This window comes from Dromiciops gliroides, chromosome 3 (genome assembly GCF_019393635.1).
Source record: "Dromiciops gliroides isolate mDroGli1 chromosome 3, mDroGli1.pri, whole genome shotgun sequence".
In the NCBI taxonomy this organism is placed as follows: Eukaryota; Metazoa; Chordata; class Mammalia; order Microbiotheria; family Microbiotheriidae; genus Dromiciops; species Dromiciops gliroides.
In genome coordinates this window covers 644,750,652-644,776,194 of record NC_057863.1, presented here as the reverse complement: position 1 = coordinate 644,776,194, position 25,543 = coordinate 644,750,652, and the positions used below count along the sequence as shown (strand labels likewise).

The 25,543-nt window shown below is 52.8% G+C and overlaps 2 protein-coding genes across 4 annotated transcripts in view; both read right to left on the bottom strand.

Annotated features, from left to right (window-relative positions):
• Positions 1 to 333: 333 nt before the first annotated feature.
• CCDC97 (coiled-coil domain containing 97) lies at positions 334 to 3,039 on the bottom strand. 2 transcript variants are annotated; one of them, XM_043994151.1, is made up of 5 exons: positions 2,862 to 3,039; positions 1,796 to 2,281; positions 1,006 to 1,272; positions 787 to 916; positions 334 to 585 (listed from the first exon to the last, which is right to left on the bottom strand). In XM_043994151.1, the coding sequence occupies exons 1-5, from the start codon at positions 2,893 to 2,895 to the stop codon at positions 468 to 470; spliced, it is 1,035 nt and encodes a 344-aa protein (XP_043850086.1). In that variant the 5' UTR covers positions 2,896 to 3,039; the 3' UTR covers positions 334 to 467. The 2 variants fall into 2 exon arrangements, with proteins under 2 accessions (XP_043850086.1, XP_043850087.1); XM_043994152.1 differs by having other exon boundaries at positions 1,796 to 2,278.
• Positions 3,040 to 8,264: 5,225 nt separating this feature from the next.
• Positions 8,265 to 25,543, bottom strand: part of HNRNPUL1 (heterogeneous nuclear ribonucleoprotein U like 1) — a 31,134-nt gene continuing 13,855 nt past the window's right edge. For both annotated transcript variants that reach the window (XM_043994130.1, XM_043994129.1), the window contains exons 7-15: positions 24,135 to 24,247; positions 22,840 to 23,106; positions 21,844 to 21,966; positions 21,614 to 21,742; positions 15,220 to 15,388; positions 14,049 to 14,363; positions 10,696 to 10,970; positions 9,457 to 9,651; positions 8,265 to 9,168 (exon numbers count right to left, since the gene is read on the bottom strand). In XM_043994130.1, the coding sequence (XP_043850065.1) occupies positions 9,058 to 9,168; positions 9,457 to 9,651; positions 10,696 to 10,970; positions 14,049 to 14,363; positions 15,220 to 15,388; positions 21,614 to 21,742; positions 21,844 to 21,966; positions 22,840 to 23,106; positions 24,135 to 24,247 (1,697 nt within the window). In that variant the 3' untranslated portion in view covers positions 8,265 to 9,057. The remainder of the gene's footprint in view (positions 9,169 to 9,456; positions 9,652 to 10,695; positions 10,971 to 14,048; positions 14,364 to 15,219; positions 15,389 to 21,613; positions 21,743 to 21,843; positions 21,967 to 22,839; positions 23,107 to 24,134; positions 24,248 to 25,543) is intronic.

The window sequence follows — 25,543 nt, the reverse complement described above, 5'->3', positions numbered from 1 at the left end:
GTTGCGGCTGTGGCTGGGGACCAGAGGGGAGCTGGGGGACAGCCTCTTTTAGCCAACGTCATTCCTCAGCAGGCCTCACTAGGGTGACCTTGCCAAAGACGGGGCTGGGGCAGAAGGGTCCTGAGCAAGTCAGTGGCCCTCAAGGAGGAGGGAGCTTGGGGGGAGGCAGGGGAAGAGCTGATGGTGACACACTCAGAGATCCTGGGAGAGGCAGGAGATGCTGCGGATCATTAAGAGAGGGAGGGAGACCGGGGGACAGAGATCTGAAGAGACAGAATGAGACAGTCACTGAGAGGCGGAGGCAGAGGGACCCCAAGGAGAAGCACCAGAGGCTGAGATTCCTCAGTCATGTTGGGGGGAGGGGAGGGAGAATGTCCGTGCCTGGCAGAGGGCGCTCCCTGCTGGGGGCCGATGGCACTGCCCCGGCCCCCTAGGGTGGGGGCGGGGCACAAGTCTGGGCCAGAGTTCTAGTCATCAGGCTCTGTGGTCAGTGCCTCCCCTGGCTCCTCTTCATCGAAGTATCGCTCTTCTTCATCCCGAGTCACAATGTCCAAGTTGTCAAACTCTGGGTTGTCATCCACCTTACTGCAGAGGAAGAGGGGAGGTAAAGGGAGTCAACAGAGGAGTGGAGGAGAGAGGTCAGGGCTTGAAGCCCTTCGATCCAGGCCACTGTTTCTGGGTCCTGGTTCCCAAGTCTCCATCAGTAACGCTTGCGCTGCCCATCTCCCCGAGCTCTGGGGACGATGCCTAGTGTTAGAAAGATGGAGACACGGGGAACAGACCCACCTGTAATCGAAGTCTCCGTCCTTGCCGTCCAAGAAGCGCTGGTGCATCCTGCTGGTGAATTCCTCTCTCAGAATGACCTTCTCCTCCAAGTCAGGGACCCAGGCCTCCTCGTCCTGCCCAGGCCCGGAATCTGTTGGACAGACCATTCAGCTGGTGGGTTCGGGCTGTCCCGAGGAGCCTTCTGCAGCCCCCGTAAACCCGCTGGGCCCCGTCTCTCACTTTCCTCCTCCTCCTCGTTGTCCTCGTCGTCTTCATCCTCCTCCTCCAGGCAGGCCTCCTCCTCCTCCTGCTGCTGCAACAGCCTTCGCTGCAGCACCCCCTCCTGGTAGGACTGCAGAAGCAGGTCGGCCAGAGGGCAGCCGTCAGGGGCCAGGGTCTTTGGGGAACGAGCAGCCAGCTCCTCGTCACTCAGGTACTGTCCAATGTACTGCTCATACAGCAGGGGGTCCCGAGCCCGCATCTGCTCATCGCTGAAGTACTCCCCACCTGGCACGACGGGACACAGGCAGCTTGACCCGCGCCCTTCCCATGGGGACCCCTAAAAGCGGAGCTCCTCGCACTCACCAGCCCTTCCTCCCCCTCTCTGGTCGCCGCTCTACAACACCCGCAGCCCTCCCGCTGGGGCAGGAGAGGGGCAGACAGCGGGCGTTTCTCGGGGCTTCTGGGAAGGCACATTTGTGGGTGGGTGAGGATACTGTGTTTGGGCACACGGTGTAGGTCTCTGGGGCCCCGGCCTGTGTTCGCATGTTTACGTCTGCTACAGTGTATCTTCTGCTCGTCCCAGTCTGCTCTTGGCTACCTTTTCAGCCTCTGTCCCAGTGCCCCTCCCAGTGTCTGTCCCCATCCCTGTCCCAGTTTTGGCTACCTTTTCAGCCTCTGTCCCAGTGCCCCTCCCAGTATTCGGCCCTCGGTCCCATCTGTGTGAATGCCCCCGTGTCTGTCCCGTCCCCCTCACTGTCCCAGTATAGCCCCGGCCCGGGCCCACCCGCTCGGTCTGCGGGCCCCGTACCCCGGATGAGCTCCCGGAGGGCTGCATAGCGCCTGTTCCTCAGCCGGGTGCGGGAGGCCCTGTCCCGGCCGGCGCCTCCCCGGAGCACCTCGGCGCAGTAGAAGTCGGCCCGGTAGTCCCCTCGCAGGTGCTGGAAGCAGGCCAGGTGCTCCTCCCGGAGGCTGCTCCGGAACCTCTCCAGAAAGACCAGGGGCTTGTCCCGGTAGAGGCGACCCAGGATGGCCACCTTCTCCTTCTCCGTGAAGTCGGGCTCATCTTTCTGCTGGCTCTGCACGGGGATGCGGCTGCCGGCCACGGCGCGCAACATGGCCCGGACGCCGGGGTCCTCCTGGCCCTCCTCCTCCTCCTCTTCTTTTTCCTTGGCCTGGCCGGGGCCCCGGCTCTGGGGGTCCTTGGCGGGCTGCGCCCCGCTCGGCTCCCCCCAGTGCAGGGCGCCCCCTCCCAGCCCGGACCCGAGCTCGGCGCCTGCAGAGGCTTCGACAGCTGCTAGGAACGGGAGTGACCACGCCCACTAGGCGGGGCCGCCCCTCCCCGCCGCCCCCCACCAGCGCGCGACCTGCCCTCCCCGCGCTTACACTCCTTGGGATCAGGGGCCCGGTTTCACATATGGGGGCGGGGTGCGTATGTGTGCGTGCGGCTCAGACGTGAACCAACTTGCTTAAAACTTGCTTAAACCCAATAGCTTCAAGGGAGAGCTGGGATTTGAATCCAGCTCCTTACTCTCTCCACTGCTCGCCCTGCGTGGGGGCTGTTCTAAGCCCAGGGTCGGGACAGTAGCGAGACAGCGGTGAATGCATCTGCGCAAGCGTCGCCAGAGAGGACCCGGAGCCGAGGCAGGTGTGCCCGTGTGCGCAGGCGCCGGGCCCCGGGACAAAGCGCTGAGGGTGGGGGAAGGGAAGCTCCCCGAGGGCTACTCTTGTCTCGCGTGGCTTCTCAAAAAACGCCAGCGGACCGAGAGGACGGGGCTCCGGGGGCGGGGGACATGCTGTTTTTGGTGACGACGCCGTGGCTTGGTACCCCCCCTCCCCGTAACCCCACCCCTCGCACTTCCCGGCCCGGTCCTCACCTGCTCGGGGACCCTGAACCGCTTCCGTCTCCATCCTGAGTCCGCTCGGTCGCGATCCGGGCTCTCGGAGCCCACTTCCGGCGCTCCCGAGTGCGGCGCTCAAACTGTCTCTGTCTCGGCCGGCGCTTCCGGCCCTTGGTTCCGGTTGTGCAGTGCCAGCCCCAAAGCTGTGTCCTCAGAGGGGGTACCGAGAGGGCCGAAAGGGGGACAACGTCTGCTCGCAAGGAGCTTGCACTCAACGGAGGCCAGGATTTAATGAGCTGAGCAGTCAAGGATGCTAACTTCAGGGTGTTACCCATTGAGGCCGCCAGGGGGCGCAATCAGGCCTGCAGCTCCCTCTCAGAAGCGCACTAACCTGGGCAAATCTTAATCTGTGCTGCCCCATTTTTCTCACCTGTAAAATGGGTAGGGCTGTAGTGAGCAAAGAATGAGCTACTTGTCAAGCCCCTTTGCAATCCCTGGGGTACTTATTGTTAATTATCCCTGGCCTGGCAGACACAGGGATAAAGGGGTGGGGTGGTGGAACTCAGATTAGCTAATATGACAAAAAAGGAAAATAACGTTGGAGAAGCTGTGGAAAAATTGGAATACTAATGCATTGTTGGGGGAGCTGTGAACTGATCCAACCATTCTGGAGAGCAATTTGGAATTATGCCCAAAGGGCTATAAAGCTGTGCATACCCTTTGACCCAGCAATACCACTATTAGGTCTTTCCCCCAAAGAGATCATAAAAAAGGGAAAAGGACCCACATGTGCAAAAATATTTAGAGCTGCTCTTTTTGTGGTGGCAAGGAATTGGAAATTGAGGGGATGCCCATCAATTGGGGAATGGTTGAACAAGTTGTGGTATATGAATGTAATGGAATACTATTGTGCTATAAGAAACGATGAGCAGGTGGAGTTCAGAGAAACCTGGAAGGACTTACAGGAACTGATGCTGAGTGAGAGGAGCAGAACCAGGAGAACATTGTACACAGTTATCAACAACATTGTGTGTTGATCAACTGTGATAGACTTGACTCTTCTCAGCTATACAATGGTCCAAGATAGTTCCAACTCATGTTGGAAAATGCTCTCCAAATCCAGAAAAAAACAAACAAACAAACTATGGAATCTAGATGCAGATTGAACCATACTATCTCCATTTTTTTTTCTTTTTTGAGGTTTTTCCTTTTTGCTCTGATTCTTGTAGCACAGCATGACTAATATAGAAATGTTTAATGTGATTGCACATGTATAACCTGTATTGGATTGCTTGCTGTCTTGGGGAGAGTTGAGGGACAGGAGGGAGGAAGAAATCATTGTAAGTAGAAATCTTATAAAAACAAATGTTGCTGGGGCAGCCAGGTGGCACAGTGAATAAATCGTCGGCCCTGGATTCAGGAGTACCTGAGTTCAAATCTGGCCTTAGACATTTCACACTTACTAGCTGTGTGACCCTGGGCAAGTCACTTAACCCCCATTGCCCCACCAAAACCAAAAAAAACCAAAACCAAAAAACCCCCCAACCAAATGTTGCAAACTAAAAAAACCAAACAAAAAAAGAAATTAACATCCTCCCACACTTCCAAATAAATGCATGGCAATAAAAAAAAAGTTAGGAAAAAAATTCAACAAACCACTCAATACATGAAAACATTTGATATTATATGCAGTGTTCCACACCCACAGACTTCCCCTCCTACCCTGCAAAGGAATGGGTATCTCACATGAAAGACGTGATCACTTAACCCATGAGATGGGATGGTGCCAATAAAAAAGAGAGACCGGTGAATCAAAGGAAATATTTGTAACAATGCAAGCACAAAGGAGGCACCATATACATGCTAGCTATGATTAGGGTGTAGGGCCGTGGATGATGATCTAGCAATGGAGACCAAGTACTAGCCACTCCTGGGAGAATGTGGAGAGGTATTGCAAAAGCAAAGGAAGGAGATGTACCCAGAAGAGGGCGGTTAAGGGTCAGAATTTGAGATTAAGAATCCATCAAATATTTATTAAAAGGCAGTAGTACTGTGTGCAAGACATTGTGCTAAGTGCTGGAGACACAGAGGTAAGGAAGATATGGACTGAGAAAAGGCCAACCCATTTGGAAATTACAAACTTGGAGAGATTTCAGACCAGCAATGGGGTCAGAAGCCGGGACTGCTAGGAGTTAAGCAGCATGTAGAAGGTGGGGTTGTGGAGGTAATGGGTGTCCAAGGCTTTCCCGAAGAGTTGAATTGTGAAATGGGGATATAAAGGAGGGGGGATGATACAGAGATGGTAAGGTCAAGGGGGGGGGGCTTTTTTTTTTTTTTAAAAGAACAGGGGAGACCTGAGAATGGTTGGAGCCAGTTGCAGAAGAAGCCCGAAGGTAAGAAGCCTGAAGAGGAAACAGAGAGGGCATGACTTAAGAGGCAAAAAAGCTGCCAGGACAAGATGACATCGAGGCTTGGCTTTGGCAGGGAGCCAGATCACCTTTTTTTTTTTTTTTTTTTGTGAGGCAATTGGGGTTAAGTGACTTGTCCAGGATCACACAGCTAGTAAGTGTCAAGTGTCTGAGGCCAGATTTGAACTCAGGTCCTCCTGAATCCAGGGCCGGGGCTCTATCCACTGCAGTGCCACCTAACTGCCCCCAGACCACCTTCTTACCAGGTGCTGGAGCAGACGTGGAAAATGAAGGACAGAGGACCTCTCTTCTCAGTCAAGGAGAAGGCAGGTCATCTGGAGGAGGAAGGGATAGTGGAATTCCAGGTCAGGGAAGAATGTTATTACCATAGAGGAAAGAGGGCACTATTGAGATCAGTTGAGAGTAGACCCAGTACAGAGCTCTTGTGAGTTATTCTGGCAAGGGGTCCCCCATCTCTGGGTCCGTTTCCTCAGCTACAAAATGAGGGGCATTGTTAGACTATGAGACCTATAAGGCCCCTTTCAGCTCTGAACCCCTCATTTTCAGATGGGGGTAGAGACCCAGTGACCTGACCTAATTCCAATAGGAAAGGCCCAATTTTTACCATCCAGTTATACAATCCCTGGGAAGCATTGAGGAAAGAATATTCACTTTGGCTGAAACCCCGCTGCTGACACTTCCTGTTACTTTGGGCAGGTCTCCACTTCCTCACGTGGACCTGAGGTGCCTTGCAGCTCTTTGCCTCAATCCACTGGCAAAGGAAACGGCAAAGCACCCCAGAATCTTTGCCAAGAAAACCCCATGGACATATGGTCCACGGGTCACAAAGAGCTGGACGTGACTGAACAACACCTCAGAGGCCAGTTAGTCAACAGTGAAATGGTAGTCAGAAAGCTGGCTGCAAGCGGAGGCCTGGTGCTCACCTCACTTGGGGTTCATCCCCCACTTGGAGCTGGGCATTCCCCAGCTGGCTCTGTGCCCACAGCACAATGTCCTTGTGGATTCGCCAGCTCAGAACAGTTGGTATTTCTGAGCCTCTCAGCTTTTGCACCGACTCAACACCTCACTCTGGAATGGACCCAGGTCTGGGCATTTTTACTCAAGCTATTGACAAGGAGGCGGGCTCCGTCTCCAAGCTGCATTGGAAGGGACTGAGAACTGGTAGCCTGGAGAGTTAGGGGAGACCTCAGGGTAGTCTTTCATTTAAGCTGGATGACTGACCACATGAGCCACAGCAGGGGTGTCAAGTACAAAGCCGGAATGCTCCCGCATGGGCAATCTGTAGCAAAGCAATGTTCAAGAAATCCATGGGCACCGATGGTGTTCCAAGTCCTTGTGTGTTGTTAGCTGCCCTGCAGGATGCCTTCTCCCAACCTTCACTGCCTCAGTGAGCCTTGCTTGTCTAACGGCCCCTTCTGTCTCTGCATTCCCTGGGACAGTCATTACAAGGCTGTGCTCCAAAAGTTACAGGTTGGGAGGGATGGCAAGGAGGGTCCTCTCCGTCTCCTCCCTGAGAGGGGTCTTGCTGAGGAGGGGTAGCCTGCATGGGACAGGTGCAGTGAGGGGAGGGAGGAGAGGGTGACCACCCATTTTTTAGGGAAATCCAATTACTTGGCCCCTCCACGTCCTCACACCACATGGGCAGGTCACTTTGTTTGAGCCTGTTTTTCCCTCTGTCAAGTGGGTGTGCAATTTGCAGTGTCCCTCTTAAGGCCGCAACTTTGTTGGGATGTTCAAAGGGAAGAGGGCAAGGGAGAAGAAAGCCAGTAGGGGGAGCTAGAGGTCAGTACCGGGCCAGAGCAGACTTCAGGACAAGGCCTAGGCCCGGCCCACTTTGTGGTGAGGATCCCACCCACTCGGCTTCAGATTCATCCTTAATCCAAGGATAGGGACAGGGATACACAGGACTCCAGTTTCCCATCACCCACGGCCCCCTCACATCTCAAACTAGGCACATTTGAAACTCATTTGCTCTGCTCCCCAAACTTGGCCTTTTCTGTTGAGGGCACGACCACCATCAGCAAACGCCCCCAGTCAATCTTCCCTTTCCTTATCTTGCATCCAAAGTTGCTCCGTTTACCCTAGATCCGCTCTCACAAGGAACCGTTACTGCCCTCGCCTTTCTACTCTAATTCACCTGTCACCCACCCCTAGCTCCCAAACCCTAACCCTATCTCGTCCCCGCCCCTGCCCAATCTTTAGCGGTGCTGTCATCACAACAGGTACCAGGTCAGTCCCCTCTTGCTGTTCTCCCCTTACACAAGCCCTGGTCCCACTTGGCAGAAGGCAAGCGCAACAGCGGCCTGGCTCTGGGTCCTTGGTCTAACAGTGCTCAGCTATGGCTGACTAGGACCATGTACCCACAGAAGACACTTGACAGGACTTGGGGGGCCGCACAAAGTGCAGAGGGAGCTGTGTGGGCATGGATCGTGTGTGTACGTGTCCATATATGTGCACACGAACTCATGCAGTCACTTTGCCTGAGTCTCCGTTTCCTCTTCTGAAAAGGGGGGTTAAATACATACAGCTCCTACGTCCAAGGGTCCTATTGGGGATCCCAGGCCCCTGGGACTCGTGTCCCAGTCTAACCCCCCAGCCTCTCCTCATTCTGAGGCCTCTTGCCTCTGTGGTCCTTCCTGTCACATCTGTGTAGGAGGCCTGGACTTGACCTGGGGTCTGCTGCTGTCCCCTCCCTGGCTCTGGTTCTCTCCTCTGTCTATGGGAGTTCAAGTCTTTCTCACAGGCCTAGGCACACCATAGGGGCTTGAACATGTGGCTGACTTGGGGTGTAGGTGAAAAAAACAGGAAGGAAGAAGCCCCAAGGGAAATGGGTTGAGGGCAACACAGGGAGATGGGGGCCACATTGTTTCCTGAAAACCAATGCCTAGCCAATGGAGTGGGACCCTGGGTCTGGGCCTTCTCCAAGGGGCTCCCCCATCCCGACTCCCACCCCCACCCCCACCCCCTGCTGCTCCCTCCCCCTCCCCCCACAAGAGATCACCAGCACGTCTAGAATAAAAGTTTTAAAGTTCAATAGTCACTCTCTTCAAATACAAAAAGCAGTTACAATTCAACTCAACACAGAAGCGTGTGCAAAGTTACGGGAACTTAGACATTGTATAAAAAGTTAGGTTAAAGATGATTTTGTGGTTTCGTTTCCCAAGTAGATGCGTGCTCTTCCTCAGTCACCTGAACTCAGCAAAGAAATTGTTACCTTGATGAAATATTGACAGCCGTCCCACAGTAAAAACTGACATAAATTCTAAAAATTAAAAAACAGCATAATTACCATAAAACATCTGGCTTGCCTCTTCCTCCCTCCATCTTTTTTTTTTTTTCCTTTTTTTTCTTTTTTTTTTCTGCAAAGTCTCAGACAAAAAACATCTCCGGTGGGGTTGGCTTCAAGAAGGCCTGGAAAGCTGAGGGGAAGGAGAACTTGAGGGCAGCGGCCACTGGTGGCTGCCCCTGGGCTCTCCTCTGGCCCCTGGCGCTACTGAGTGCTTTCCCAGTGGGGAAGGAGCAGGGGTGGGCAGCACAGGGCCGGTGTTTGAAAGTCAAAAAGAAAACGAAGACTTAAAAAGCAAAGGGGCTCTTTCTTTTTTTGCTGCATTGCGGAACTGGAAAAAGAGTGGGAGAGGACGAGGAATCACACGCCTTCTCAACGGGAGGACGGACAGACGGACGGACGGACAGACGGATGCTCGCTGGCGGCTGGGCAGACTGACTTGTGAGAGTAGGGCAGGCCAGCAGCTGCCCTTGGGCCCAGGCCGAGGGCATGGTCTCTGCCTCTGGGGAAGCCCCAGCTACTGTGTGCTAGAGCCCCCCTGTGTGCTCCCCGAATAGCTCCCGTAGTCATAGTTGCCGTAGTAGGGTGGCCACTGGCCCTGATAGTACTGGTTCCACTGCTGGGCGTACTGGAGGAGAGAGAAGGTGAGCCATCAGCACTTGGACCTGCAGAGGCTGTGCTGGCCAGTCCCTGCAGTCATCTATGCCCTTCCCCCCCCCCCCCCCCCCCCCGGGTAGGCAGGAAGTATTCCAAGGGCCACTGCCTCCTGCCCCCTGAAGTTAGCAAGGAGCCAGGATGGTGGAGCTAACAGAAGGAAGTACCAGACTGTGAGCTCGCAGATGTCCCCCATCCCAGCGCTCTCCCACTGGCTAGAGCACACAAGACATAGCACCCCCCCCCGTTCCCCAGGGCCTACCTGCTGATACTGGTTGTAGCTCTGTTGATTGTAGGTCTGTCCGGTGGGGGGTGGCGGGGGGGTGGTGTAAGGGGGGGTGTAGGTGCTGTAGCTCCCATAGTTGTAGGTGGGAGGGGGTGGCGGCGGAGGGGGTGGCGGAGCGGTGTAAGCTGGCTGGGTGTACCCGCCCTGATTATAGGTTGGGGTATAGGTCTGCTGCAAAGACAAACAGGGTGATTTGTAGATGAGCACAGGGAGGCCCCAGGGTTGGACCCCCCCCTCGGCATCCCCCTCACCATGTGGCCCGATGGCCCCAAGTGCTTTCATTCAAACGCTCTCTTTCCTCCTGGACATCGTCAGACCTGGGTCTGAATCCTAGCAAGGCCCTGGGCTGGAATCCACCCTCAGTCACCACTGAAGATAACTGGGGATCACCACGACATTTGGAGGCAGTGGGCACAAGGCAGCCCCTTCTCACAGACTGTGGGCACCAGTGTCCCCAACCCCGCCCTGGTCACGTCACAAAGGTGAGGAAGGTCAGGATCCTGGGCAAATGACCTAACTCAAGTCTCAGTTGCCTCAGCTGGGAAATGGGGAACTGGACAAAGACTGCCAAGGTAGCTAGAAACATGGCCACCAACAGTTGCAAGGAGCTGAGATCTAATTCCTCAACAGCACTAGGGAGTAAGGGATGTGGGCATGGCCAAAAAAGGCCACATCACAGGCCTCCTGCCCAAAGTGAGAGTCGCTGGGGAGAGAAGAGTCTTTCCCTGCCAGCTGTAAACTTTTCTTTTTAAAATGTTTGGGGGGCAGCTAGGTGGCGTAGTGCATAGAGCACCGGCCCTGGATTCAGGAGGACCTGAGTTCAAATCTGGCCTCAGACACTTTACACACTTATTAGCTGTGTGACCCTGGGCAAGTCACTTAACCCCAACTGCCTCACCAAAAAAAAAAAAAAAAAAAAAAATTCCAGTAGAATGCATTTTTCCAAAAAGGGTCTATAGGTATCACCAGGCTGGCTGGCCAAGGGGGTCTGGGACCCACAGAAAGGTCCTTGGGCCCTCTGCTCTAATCCAGACCTCTTATAGAAGCACTAGCTAGCCTGTGCTCATACAAGCAAGAACAGGCAGAGGAACCAGCTCAAGGGACCACAAAGACCAGAAATTACCCAGAGTCTCTTGGGGCCACCTTCCAGAGGCTCAGTTCCTATCAAGAGTCATCAGTAACCCTCCATCGGAAGGTGTGCCAAGAAGGCCTTACCTGGGGAGGGCTGTAGCTGCTCACAGGAGGATTACTGCTGCAGCTGCTGGCCCCCGAGCTGGGGATGGTACTGCTTTTGTAGCTGGTGCCACTGTTGCTGCTGCCACCACCTGTGCTGGGAGGCTGGCTGCGGACAGGGGGGTAGTTCTGTGGCTGAGGGGCCCGAGTGTAGCCGCCTCGGTTGTTGGAGCTGTTGTCCCTGTTATTGCTGCTCCAGCGGTTCTGAGGGTAGCCCCCACCACTGTTATTGCTTCCACCCCCACCGCGATTGAAACCTGGAAACAGCAAAAGGTCATTTGGTTGGGTGGCCATTCTGTTCACTCAGGGCCTACGGAGTAGAGGAGATCTCGAATGGTGTGAAGGGGGTGAAACTAGGGTTAGTGTGCCCAGAGTAGAGGGAAGATTGGGCCCCATCCCAGACCCCACAAGCCCAAGGCCTTGGGGTCAGTTGCTCCTCTTTCCTGGGCCTTGTCTGTAACATGGGGGACTGGATCACGAGCTCACAGGTTCACCTCCCTCATTCCTTCAACCGACAGACATCTTAAGTATCTTAATGTTCCTGAGTGTTGAGCATTATAATTGTTGTTCAGCAGGGTCTGACTCTGTGACTCCACTGGGGGTTTTCTTGGCAGAGACACTGGAGTGGTTGCCATTTCCTTCTCCAGCTCATTTAACAGATGAGGAAACTGAGGCAGGCAGGGTGAAGTGACTTGCCCAGAATCACAAAGCTAGGGAGTGTCTGAGGCAGGACCCGAACTCAGGTTTTCTTGACTCCAGGAATGGGGTCCGAAGATCCCTCCTTTTCTCTCACCGGTGGATACTCCAGAAATCCCTAAGATCCCAGATGGTCCAGTGGGGCTCAGCGACTGCCACGAAGGTAGAAGACGCTGGCCGGCCACACAAGAGCTTTTAAAATGTGAAGCAGAAGCAGACAACTACAAAGTGGAGCCTCAAGACAAGAGTGGTGCCACGTTGGGAGAGTGATAACCATCACCGTGTGGTCCTTCACAAATGCCGTCCTCATGACTCTCCCTATCCCACAACTGAAGAAACAGAGGCCTAAGAGTTTGAGTGACTGGGGGCGGCACAGTGCATAGAGCACCGGCCCTGGAGTCAGGAGGACCTGAGTTCAAATCCGGCCTCAGACACTTGATACTTACTGGTTGTGTGACCCTGGGCAAGTCACTTAACCCCCATTGCCCCCTCCCCCCCAAGAGTTTGAGTGACTGAGGCTGGATTTGAACTCAGGTCTGACTCCGCTCCAGCTCTGCACTCCATGACTCCAACTACTTGTGTCGTACACACCGAATCAAAATCTGGCCCGACATTTCCCAGCTGGGCATGTCATTTAACCTTCCTGCCTCAGTTTCCTCATTTGTGAACTAAGGATAAAAGCACCTCCTTCACAGGATGAGGTTCAGAAGGTTCCATAGAAATGGGAGTCGTGAAGGCTGAGCTGCTCTCAGTGATGCCTGAAGAACTGTGGAGACTGGGATGTCTGAAACTGGTCCCACAGCTGGGTGACTCCACAGCTGAGGAGGAAGAGTGAAGACCTTGCAAAATACAAGCCCTGACCGATGGCGTGACCCTGGGCAAGTCACTTCATCTCCATCTGCCTCGGTTTCCTCAAGTGTAAAGGGAGATAACAGCATCTACCTCCCTGAGTGGTTGTGTGGACCACGTGAGGTCCTATTTGTGAAGTTCTTGTTTAAAAAGCTCTCTGGGGACGGCTGCCATTATTCAGACCTGGCCAAAAACTAGCTCAGCCCCAGCACCCCCAGGTAAAGGCACTCAGATTGAGACAGCAGCCACACCATACCAAAGAAATGGAACTCCTCCCCCAGAGTCCCCCAGCCCAGAGTGGTGTTTGTGGGAGCAGTTAACCCTCCCTCCCCCTTCAGGCTTTGGTTGAGGCTGGTCTTTTCTTGGATGTCTGATCATCCCTCCAGGGACCCCGAGGTGGTTGGAGATGGGGCAAACATATCTTTTGTACTCTCTGTTCACAAGAATGATTCATTAATTATTCATAAACCACAGCAATTAGCTTTCTAAGGATAAGCATTTGACTGTTTCTTGAAATCTTGAACCCAAGGGATGGTTTGTGGGCATTTTGAAGGTGGAAGAAAGCAGGGACACCTGGAAGTCAGCCCGACTTTGTAAAGAAAGGGCCATTTCCATGTTGGAGAGGGTTACTGGACTAGCCAATCAGGGAAAGGCTAGGGACTCAAGCATCCACCAAGATTCTCCTGTTTGGGCAAATTCTGGTGGAGAATTTGGCTGAGACTGCGATCAGGTGGGTGGGCTCATTAATGGCGTGGGGCTCAGGCCCACTGGTATGTCATGACATCTGCAGGAGCAGCCTCTGAACTGGAAGGGGCCTCGCTAATGAGGTGGCGTCTTTACCAAAGACGGAGACAACCACCACCAATATAGGGTAAGACTCATCAACACGCCTGACGCACAGAGGGAGTAGACAGGGCAAGTTTTACGCTTCTGTCAAGGCCTTCATTTGTGGCCCCAAGGGAGGCAAGGGTCTGGCTCACATTCTGGCAGGTGACTCGACAACAAGACGTCTCCTTGTCAGTTGAAGGAATTTGGGATGGAGAGAAGGAAAGAAGAGTTCTGAGTTGGGTCTGCTCAGGCCCATGGGATGGACTTGGCTCCAAGTCGCTCTTGGTGAAGGCGAGCAGGCGCCCGAGGGAAGCCAGGTTGAGGCAGGAGAGCTGGGCCCCCTCCCCCCTCCCCCCCAGCCTGAGAGCCTGTGACTACAGCAGGCTCTTCCTTCAGTATTTGTGAGTCATGCAGCTCAAGCACGATTAATCATCCCATTTTACAGATGAGAAAACCGAGGAGGAAGACCTGCCTCAAGTCCCACGGTCCTCTGAGTCTAAGGACCAGTATTTCTTTAAACCAGACTCTGAGGTTTTTCCACCTTCCCTTCTGCCAGAGAGGCCTCAATGACAGAGGCAACTCCCAGCTAAGGAAACAGCCCCTTCTCTTCCACTGAGCATCTATCGGGGGTGACCCGGAACACTGACAAGTGACTTACCCAAGGGTCACCTGGCAACTGTGTCAGGGGTGAGACTGGAAGCCAGGTGTCCCTGACCGTCTCTCATCTCCACATTTATGCTACCAATTTCACACTTGTGTTTCGTCTTCCCAACTAGATTACCTGCCACCCCTTCTGGTTACCACTGAAATCCCTGGAGAGCTCACAGTTGGTGATCCTGGAAGCTAAGTCAGGGATGGGGTCACACCCTTTCTGAAGGGATCCCCTAGAGGTTGGGTTGGGCAATCACCCAGCTGTGCTAACCAGGGAATAGAGGGTAGAAGGGAAGGGAGCACTATGTTACCTCCGCGGTAGCTGCCACCACCGCCACCACCGCTGTTGCCACTGCTGCTGTTACCCCCTCGGTTCTGGAAGCCCCCTCGATTACCCCCAGGCGGTCCTCGGTTGTCATATCGCTGGAAGCTGCTGGCGCCCCCCCGGCCCCGGAAGCCTCCAGCATTGCTGCCCCCTCGGTTGTCAAAGCGCTTCTCTGGGGGTGGCCCGGCTTTCCGGCCCTCCTCGTTGTATTGCTTCACCAGCTTGTCAGCCTCCTCCCGCTGGAGTTCAATGAAAAGGACTTCATCCAGAAAGTCCCCCACGTTGGGCAATGTGAAGTTGGCTTCAGGGTGTGCCCAGGAGGGGGAAGGAAGAAAGAAAACAGAATCAACAACCCTCAGGGCCCTGCAGGGAGAGGGCCAGCCCACCTCCCCCAACTGCTGGACAGAACAGGGAAGGAAAGGAATGTGGAAGCATTGAGAGAGGGGGGCAATCTAAGAAGTAACCCCTCTATTCCCCAACACCCCCTGCACAGCCCCCTGTGGCCAGGATTCTGGTGGGGTAGCTCAAATGAATTGTTCCTAGTGCCTAGAAAAGGGAAAGGAGGCATGCAATTTCCTGAGAGATGGCAGCCAGCTGGTTAAGTGAAAGGCCAGGGTTAAAAACTCATCCCGACTCCCAGGCTGGTCATCTTTTCACTACCTCACAGTAACCATTTACTGTTGGGGAGTCTGGCTTTTTTCTTTTTGGGTAGGGGAAGGGGTTGGGGGGGGGGAAGGAATTAGGGACAAGACAGCCAGAGGAAAGAGATCTCTTCTTCCTCCAGCCTGTCAACAAGTTCTAGTTTATGGAATATCTCCAACTAAAGGTTGGAGGCAACCATGGGCAAAAGGAAGGGCAGAAAGAAATGAAGAGAAAACTAAAAAGTAAGAGGAAGAACCTCCCAGCATTCTGTAATATCTTCCCGTCCTAAACCCCGAGGAGCTGGGGCTAAGTCAGCCTCCCTCGTTTCCTACCTTTCATTTCTTTCTTTCTTTTTTAAAAAAATTTATTATTATTTTTTTTAGTGAGGCAATTGGGGTTAAGTGACTTGCCCAGGGTCACACAGCTTCTAAGTGTCTGAGGCTGAATTTGAACTCAGGTCCTCCTGACTCCAGGGCTGGTGCTCTATCCACTGTGCCACCTAGCTGCCCCCTTACCTTTCATTTCTAACACAGCATGATCAGGCACATCCTTCCCCTCTTCGTCTGTTCGTCTTATCGTTCGATCTTTCAGGTCCTCGTCCGTGGGACAAATGACAATAGCTTTGCGCTGGAAACCTTCAAAAGGACGCATTTTTCGTCTCTGGGCCGATCCATAAACATTTGTCTAGCAACAAGTGACAGAGAAGAGGCAAATGATTGCTGTGTGTTCTTTAGTTTGGGGGGGGGGGGGTGCCTGACGCTCCATGGGAAGCCTTCAGAGTTGACAGCACCACAAAGCCAGAGTGGGATGGGCCCAGAAGTCAGCTAGTTCAAGACATTTTAGAGGAAGAAACTGAGGTCCAGAGTGCCTGAATGAGATGCCTAAAGCCCTTGAGGATTCTAGAGCCAGAGCCCCCAGCCTCCTTTTTGGGTTGATGTCTAGGTGACTGCAGAACCTGACCTACTTCAAGGAAGGGGGTGCTTTGGCCAGGGTATCCCTTGCTACTGGACACTGACATCTTTGATGTGTCCAGGATCCTCCATGCTCCTCACCTCTAGCCACCCCGTTCTTCTGGACCAAGGCTCAGCCAGAAGGTCCATGCTGCCCTCCATGCAAGGAGGTGAAATACACACAAGCAGCAAGTCAGGCCAGGGGGAGATCCTTGTGGAGGGAGCTCAGTGAGGGGTGACAGAGGGGAGCTCTCCTCCTGGGAAGGGCGGCTCAGAGTGCTCTCCAGCAAGCTGCAACTCCTCCTATGTGCCGGGCTCCAGAGTCCCCAGTGCCACATATCCTGTCCTCTGAGAGCTTCCATTCTATCAAGAGGAGTTGAGGGGGCAGGGGAGGAGACTTGAGAAACCCAGCCCCTTCATGGCAGCCTGGGAGCATCCCTTAGCCTGCCCTCAGATTCCTGGCTTGAGGTGATCCAGCCCAGAGGTGGGTTCTGACAGCGGCCCTGACAAGTGGGGATGTCTGGACATAGGATATCCTCTTCTGTATGTCTATATGGACTCCTCTCCCCAGGAGGCCCTTCCTCTAGTGACCAGGAACAACTGGACGGATGAGAGAAAGCACAGGACCAGCGACTCCTTCTACACCACTGTGCTGGAACACCTCTTTGCCAAACTTCACTGGCTGGGGCCCTAGGCCAGCTGTGTCAACAGACTTTCTGCTTCTTTGAAAGATGCACAGTTGGCACTATCTCCTTCATATCGTGTTTTGGCAAACCATATGGCACTAAAGATACCTGGGGTTTTTGGAGGTAAAGGGCCTGTAATGCTTTTCTTTTGTTGGTTTTTTTTTTTTTTTTGCTGGGCAATGAGGGTTATGTGACTTGCCCAGGGTCACACAGCTAGTAAGTGTCAAGTGTCTGAGGCTGCTTTTGAACTCAGGTCCTTCTGAATCCAGGGTTGGTGCTTTATCCACTGCAGCGCCACCTAGCTGCCCCTGTAATGCTCTGCTTATGTGGAAGGCAGGTCATTGTATCATTCAGCAGGTGGTCCATCAAGGATCTGGCTTCAGGAGCCTGTCACCAACATAGCACAGTGTTAATACTCAGCTATAGGCCAATGGCTGGGTTCTGGCCATGGCTCCCTGGGGGAGTTTGCCTCTAGCTGAGCCATGCTGGCAGGAAGGTAAGAAAGGACCAGGGTCAAGAACCCTGGTCCCTGACACTATGGCCCATGAGAGGAGCTCAGACCCCCGGGCTGACTCTAACGTTATTTAGGATTGGCAAGAGGGTGGCCTCTCCCTAATTAAAGGCACTTTTCTTTAGGTCCAACAAGAGAGCAGCAGGTCACTGACCATCTCTGCTTGTTGCCATTTCAGTCTCCGCTGGACACAGTGCAGCTTTTTTGCACAGCTAATGACAAAAGTTGTGTTACTCTCTTTAGCTCTCAGGTACAGAGGGCTTTCTTTGGCAACAGGAAGGAGAAAAATTTAGGGCTGTGATACAATGCCATGCCCCGGTGGGCATGGGAGGCGACTAGTAAACAACTCCTACACTCACCATCTGCAAGATGGGCTCCAATGCCTTCCCACCTTTGTGGTATGTCACTTTGTGGCTCAGGAATTACAGCTTTAAAAGGCATTGGGATTCAATCTGGATAAACTTGGGGTCCTGATTCCACAGCTGAGCTGTCTCACACCACCTTGGATGTTTCCCTTTGGGGAGAGACATGCACTGTCCTAGGGCCCCTGTGGTCTATGGAAAAGTTGGGGGTTCTCAGGGTTTAGACTTCGCAGCGATCTTTCTGCTTTAAGACTGATTGGGGGGTGGTATGCAGTGGATAGAGGACCAGCCCTGGATTCAGGACTTGAGTTCAAATCTGGCCTCAAACACTTAATAGTTACTAGCTGTGTGACCCTGGGCAAGTCACTTAATCCCAATTACCTCAGCAAAAACATACACTCCTCCCTATGTGGTTTGAAAACTGTCCAAGACTGAAGTGCTTCCTAGCAGCAATGGAAGCAAATTTTAGAAAATTCATCCAGTGGCTAAAATCCAGCTGCTAGCGTGGGGCTGAAGCTATTTTTCCGGCTATTCGCCACTTGGAAAAAGGGAGGAAACGGTTCCAGTTCAGAGGCTGTTGCTACAGCAAACACAGCCTGAGCTCGGGGCCCCTGGGCCAGATGTGGCGCCTCAGCAGTCGCCAAGGGACCACCGGGGCTGGTTGCTAGGATACTCTACAGCTGCATCGCGGGGGGTTGCTGCCTGTAGTTCTGGCTCTCTCACTCACATAGGAAACCAGTTCCTCTGGCCTCAATAGTTTTTCCGATCACACCAGTCTGTACTACACAAAATACACATGAGATTATGGACACGCCCTCCTTGGTAGGCCAGAAGAGTATTTCAGAGACTGCTGCCCAACGAGGTTCCGCTGTGGGCAGCTACAGAATACGGTTAGCCAGGAGGTGAGTGATGCCTCTGGCCTGTTTGGTTCCACAGAAGCTGAAGGAGGAAACTCTGCTATCCACTGAACACTCCTGGGGGAAGTGTGTGTGGGAGATGGAAAGCTGGCCTGTGTGAGTGACACTTTCCTCTGATAAGCCTGCCACCAGCTGTCAGGAGTTTCCCATTCAGCTGAAGCAAAAAGCACAACTAAGTCCCTTTCTTCAAAGCACCTGCCCCGTGGTCATCAAAGCCAGCCTTCTGCCTCTGAGGACGGACAAGAGGCTCTTGGATCTCAATAAAGGCTCCCAATCAAACACAAACCCCTGCTACCGCTAATACCTCTATCAGAGGCTATGGGGAGGTGGCAGAGAAAAGCTGGGCCAACTTTTTTTTTCCAGATTGCCACCTTTCCTTCATGCCACACAAAGGCAACGGACGAGGGCTAATCTAGGCTATTAGCCAGGTGTGGTGCCTAACAATCAGGCTTTCCCTTCTCAAGCCAAAAGGTGCAATGCACTTGATATGAGGGACAACCCACTTGGTAGAGCCCTGGTCTGGAGATTCTTTAGCAGTGGATGCAAGACTCCTGCCAATCTCAGGGGTGCTCAACAGGGCCCCTCAGCCGAGCTTCTGGGAAGAACGTGTACCCCAACAATGGGGACAGGAGACGTGAACACAGGCAGCTGGGTCTCTAAAGCAGCAGCCACTCCACTGCTCCTGGCTCCTCGGCCCAAGGCCCAGGATAGCTGGTCCGTGATGGTACTTGCTGGCACTGCTAATAGTTGCTGATGGGGCCTTGGGGATGGAGGGAGAATCAGACTCTAGAATACTCCACTCCATCTTGGCTAGTCTGAAAGTCCTCTGTTCATCTATGAGAAGCTGGGGAGGGTCAGGGGCCCAGGGTTTGAGAGATCTTGGCCAAGTCACTTTCCTCTCTTTGGGTGTTAAGTTCTCTCCTTGTGAATGAAGGTGGTTGGATTAGATTATCTTCTCTCCCCACTCTAAAGGCATTTTATTAACATTTATTATTGCATTTCAATATTTACAAAGCATTTTCTTCATGACACTGGGAAGTGAACAGTAGATAGGATGAGGAAGTAGGTTCAGAGAGGCCGAGAAGCTAGTTCAGGGCAAAAATGGACACCTAGGAGCGCCCAGACTCAACTTCGGGCCTCTTTGAGCCTCCGCTTCTCAGTAGCCATGTAGCCTCTGAAGACCCTCACCCCATCTAAGTCTGTAACTGAGTCAAAGGCCAGCAACTGGCCGGGTAGGCCTGGGGTGGAACATTTAATCTTTTTTTTTTGGCAGGGCAATGAGGGTTAAATGACTCACCCAGGTTCATACAACAGCTAGTAAGTGTCAAGTGTCTGAGGCTAGATTTCAACTCAGGTCCTCCTGAACCCAGGGCCGGTGCTCTATCCACTGCGCCCCCTAGCTGCTCTTGGAACATTTAACCTGCAGGAGGACAGTTCATAGCCCCACACCCAAGTGGCCTAGAGATCCTGACCCCTTACAAAGCCTGTGGATTGTCTCTTCAGAGATGTCTGAAGTAAGCAGGAGCCCTGGAGGAAGGGGCTGCCAGGCTGTGGCCTGTCAGCTTGGGGAGGATGGGCAGCTCCCTCCCCTCTGAAACCTCATCTGGAAGCCCATTAGCTGCCTACAGTACTGCCAAGGCCAAAAGAGAAGTGGGAAAAGCCCCAAAGGTGGCCTTGGGTCCATACCTGCATACCCAGAAACCTAAGCTTTGAGCTCCTAAAAGCAGAGGTCAAAGATCACCGGTACGGGGTGGGGGTGTCTGTGAACTAGGATGGGAAGTAAAGGACATCTTTATTTTTATTTATTTATTATTATTATTATTTTTGGTGGGGGAATGAGGGTTAAGTGACTTGCCCAGGGTCACACAGCTAGTGACAAGTGTCTGAGGTCATGTTTGAAATCAGGTCCTCCTGAATCCAGGGCTGGTGCTTAAGGACATCTTTATTTCAATAAAATTGGCTTCCTTTGCAAACCTATGCATTTGAAGATGTTAATTTGAGGAATCCACTGGTATTCTGGGGATGCCCAAGGGGGCCATGACAGAAAAAAGGTTAAGAATCCCTGACTTAATCCAACCATAACAGTTTCATGGAGGAAGACAGGAGGGGCCACAGATGGATGAGCTGTTCAAGGTCACAGAAAAGCTGAGATCTGAACCCCCATCATAAGGCCACAGATCTATGGGATCTCAGAGGTCAATGAATCCAACCCCTTCATTTTACAGGTGAGAAAATAGAGACACAGAAAAGTGAAGGGACTTGTTCAAGGTCTCATGGCTAGTAAGGGTCGGAGAGTAAATTTGAACCCAGATCGGCATACCCCAAGTGCCATGCTTTCTTCACCCCAACACACACTTCCAAGGGCTCCATGAAATCAGGGCTTGATTCCAAACGCAGGACAGAGCAGTGACCTGTCAGCCTCCTTGAGGCGATGTGTCTGTGTGCTCTGAGCATGTGCAGTGCCCTGGCCTAAGCGGGTACCCCACCCACATTCCCTCTGCACGGGGATCCCAGTGGACCTAACCAGCTCTGTACAGAAGACAAACCACCGAGCTGGGTGCACAGATGGAGAAGGAAGCCAAGGTAAGCTCTGTGGTGGAAGGTGCTCTCTGGTCCTCACTCAGTGACCTAAGCGGTTGTGGCTGTAAGGAGAGGCCAAGGGGGGCAGGTCTCGGGCGGGCGTGTGCATGTATGTGTGTGACTGCTGCCATGGCCGGGGCATCCACCTGATGGGTGCTCATCGGGACAGACAGAAGTGAGAATGGCTGATTGGCCATGGGGCCTTGCCTTGCTCAACAGGACAACTCCTCACCTGGAAGAATTCCTGTCCCAGTGACACCCCCCTCCCCACACGTACTCGACCCTATCTCTGAGGCCCTAGCAGCTGAGAACAGTGACCTCTCCACTTGCTTGGGCCTGGACAGAGCCAGCCCCACGGACCACCCTCTACTAGTGACCTCCTACAACAATCTCCCCCGCTCTCTCCCTACTTCTTGTAGCCTGCCCTTCCAGGACACCCCAGAAGTGATTCTGTTGGGAAATGGCCAGGTTCTGGGGATGTGGACATCACAATGACTCTTTGGGGGGAAAGGATCTTGGAGATCACTGCCTTGTGATGGGGCACCTGACCCTCAGGGAACCCAGCCCCCAAGGGGGAATTCTGATGGGAAGGGCCTAGAGAACAAGGAGGCTGGAGACAGAATGACAGACCCCATCCAGCCCTCATCTTAAATACGAGTGCGTCATTGGATGGATGAAGCCCAAAGAGGGGCTGGTTGAGCCCGAGCTCATGGGTTTGGGGGCACCAACACCTTCCCACCAACAAAGTCTTTGATGGGACAGGCTCAGGGTGTCAGGGGAGCTACCATGTTCTCACAAAGATAGATGAGAGCTTGAAGTGATGGGCTTAAAGAGCCAAGGTGTGTGACCAAGGCAACCTCCCTACTGTGCTCACGGAGGCTGACGGGGACTGGTGGGCAGTACCTGATCCAGGATGTAGTTGCGTTTCTTTCGGGCAGCAATCTGAATGAGGCGGTTCAGACACTGAGTGGCCTGCTGGATGAGGACATCCCATCGGCCAGCGTAGTTGCGCTGTCGGCGGAGACCCATCACCTAGAGAGGGGGAGAGACAGGTTGGTGGCTTTCTGGGTAGCTGTGAGGAGATCAGCCTGTTGGAGGCCGTTGAAGGGGGATGGTGGCCACACCACACTCACCCGCATCTTATCCATGATGGCGTTGGTACCTAGGATGTTGTACTTCTTGGAGGGGTTGGCAGCCGCATGTTTGACAGCCCATGTGGTCTTGCCAGCTGCTGGCAAGCCAACCATCATTAGAATCTAAAGAAAATCCAGTGGAGAATACTATGAATATACAAGGGAAGGGGGAAAGCCATGAGTCCTAGCAGCAGAATCACGGAATGTGGGAGGAGACCCCCATCTGACAAGAGATGGGGAAACAAGGCCAAAGAGGTCCAAGTGTTTCTCCAAGGCCAAGAAGCAAGTCCATGAGGAGGGGGAGGAGGTAGCCTTGGGTCCCTTAGACAAGTGGTATTCAAGGTTATCCACGTAACAAAAACAAAGCCAAGCCCAAATGGACTGAAGACGGGCTCGGCTCCCAGTCAGGGTGTTCCTCCATCTCAGGCAGAAAGAAGGGTAACAACGGCAAACCTTTCTGGAATCTGAAAAGATCCCAAGAGGCCACAGAGTTGGAGCTGACACCATCCAGAGTGGAAAGGGTCACTTGTCCCGCTGGGGGTTAAGCCAAAGATCAAGGTGCTGAGCAGCTTGAGAGGACAAGCCTCACAGAGGTTGCATTTTCTGGTCAAAGACAGAGCTTTTGCCCTTCCTAGAGAGCATGCTTCAAACCATCAGGAAAGAAGTCCCTGTGCCCAGCCAAAGCCTTGCCCCCAGCCCTGTCCTGGTTTAAATGGGAGACAACGAAGATCTTTATGATCCTAACTCTGCCCTCTCCCCATCAACCTGTAATAATATTTAGACAAAGAGGAGCCGCCTTCAAATTCTGATTCTTCCATTGATTTCCTGTGTGACCTGGGACAAACACAACAACATGCTTACTCTATCGATAAACCACACCCTTTTAGGGACCCAGTTTCCTCAATGACAAAGTCTGGTTGGCTTAAAGTCCCTTTCAGCTCTAGACTAGAGGCCAATGCCCTTCACGCAAGGGCACCAGCTCCTGGTGACCCTTACCTCACAATCTGCTTTGCTCTTTGGTCCGATAGTACCCCGAATACGCTCCCCCACAGGCACATGCTGAATGAACGTGAACCCCGGGATGATGGAGCAGTAGGGCTCTCTCCTCTGGCCAAAGTTGAATTCCACAGCACAGTTCTTCACGAGGACATGGGGGTAAAGCGCCTGCCCCCCCAGGGCATCTTTCTGGATGCGGTAGGCTATGCCCAGCCACTTTCCATTCTTGGTGAAAGAAAGCTCTATTTCATGCCCACATTCAAAGTCCTAGAAAAGGAGAGATAATAATGCAGAAGGTTGAGCTGCTGGCAATGAAAGCAGAGAGGGAAGGCAAACCAGGTGAGCACCTGTGGGTGATCAGGACCACCACTGCTCTGTGGGGACTCTCCATACTCCAGGTATACCAGAGTCCTGATGGGCCAGCAGTACGGGGGCCCTCCACTCATCATAAATGAAGAGCCCCCAGCCAAATGGACTGCTTGGCATAGCCTGGTGGACTATTAGGGGAAACAGAACATCCCTTTGTATGGCCTGCCAGCAACAGAGTGTGAGTGATCTCAAAGAGCCTGAAGACTTGGGGGGGGGTGGGGGTGGGAAGGAGAGAACCAAAGCAACAAGCCCCTCCCTTCCTTTCAAATGCTTGCTTCAATGGAGGTGAGGGCAGGGTACCCATTAGGAACAACTCATTGGCAAATGTTAAAGCAGCCCACCCCAAGGACCTGCAGCTTCCACAAGGTCAGTGAGCTCCCTCAGCTTCTTCCCAGGGACACCAGCTCAAAGGAGAGGCCAGCCAGGGGCCCATGGCCTTGGTCCCAGGAGCCTCTTTCCAACTTGGTCCTACTCAGTTCTGCCACCCCAAACACCCCCCTTTCCCTTCTATTTCCATCAGTTACGTACTCAAATCTAAGACACTGCTTCTCTTCATACATGCCATCCTACCCAAGGTGGTTTATTTGTTGTTTCCCGCATAGGACCTCTCACCTCTACTCAAGCTATGCCCACTGCCTGGCATGCATGGCCTCATCTCGCTTCTGTAGAGCAGAATCCTAAGCTTCCAAAAGGCTCAGCTCATGGGTGCCCCCTTCCTGAGTTTGCCCATGATACGTTCTACACTGGCCATCTACCCAGTGGGATGAAGCCCCCTGTGGGAAGGGGCTGCTCTGTCTTGACATCGCTGGCACCCAGGGTACCTTGCAGCCATCTCTTTTATAAGAACTGTGCACAGTTCCCAGATACGGAACACTTCATTTTACTAGCAAGGCCCTGTTAGAGATAGGACGTCTACTCATACTCACCGCAAAACAGCCAATGACATCATTTTCGGCAAATGTGTCCCCGTAGTTTTCAAACCGGCTGTTGGTAGATTTTTTCCCAGTGCCCCCATAACCGTAAGAGAATGCCTCCTCACCTGAAAAGAAAAGAACATGAAAGCTGGGATGGGCACTCTAACCCAGCGCCCACCTGTTTGGAGAATCTGAGGGAAAGAGCCCCATCCTGGCAATCGGGAGACTGGGCCTTTGAGAGCGTGGACAGGCCTTACCTAACCTGCTTGGGCTGCTAGAAGTCAAGAGGCCATTTATTTACCCAGCACGCTCTAAACAAAGTCTTGTTCAGACAAGACACGGTAACAATGACCAGCACTGCACAGCAGAGTGCTGAATGTGGGTGTGACCGTGACAAGGTCTCTGCACCTCAGGTGCCCATCTATAAAATAAGCTGGACTAGATGACCTTGTGACTTTCACATTTACATGTCCTTCCAGCTCTAGATTTACCATGTGAAGGACTGGGGAAGGGGGGAGCATATGGAAACCTGTCCTGAGAGCATTCCCCCCCTCCATTTAGAAGGCACAACCCTCACTGTTCCCCTAATAATCTGCATCTGGCTTCAGTTAGAGGGGACCGCAAAGATCCATACAGCTCAGCAGATGGATGGTCCACAAAAAAGTATTTGTGTTTGTTTTTAGCTAGGGTAAAGAGAGAAGGTTAAAGCGTTTACAACTAAACAAGGAACACAGAAAGTAATATGGACATTTTTGGTTATATAAAATTGAAAGGTTTTGCACAAACAAAACCAATAATAACTAAAATTAGGCAAGAAACAGATAAATGGGGGGGAATCTATGCAAGTTAAAAAGATCTCATTTCTAGGACATTTAAGGTACTTAAATTTATAAGAATGAGAGCCATTCTCCAATTGATAAAAGATCAAAGGATACGAATACAGTTTTTGGAGGAAGAAATCTAAGCTTTCAATCATAGAAAAAAAGATGATCCAAATCACTAAGAGTAGAGAAACTCAAGCTGAAATAACTCTGAGGTCCTGCCTCATAACTGCCAGATTGTCGAAGACAACAGAAAAAGAAGATGACAAATGGTGGAGGAATGATGTCCCCAAATTATTAAGCTGTGCCCTACTGTTTGACCCAGTGATACCGTTACTAGGCCCAGACCCCCAAGAGCTCAAAGAAGGAAGAAAAGGACCCACATATAAGCAAGAGTATTTATAGCAGCTCTTTTCCTGGTGGTGAACACCTGGAAACTGAGTGGATAAAGGCTGAATAAGTTATGGCATGTGAATATGACAGGATGCTCTTGTGGTGTAAGAAGTAATGAAGGGGAGGAGCAGCTAGGTGGCACAGTGGATAGCACCAGCCCTGGATTCAGAAGGACCTGAGTTCAAATCCGGCCTCAGGCACTTGACA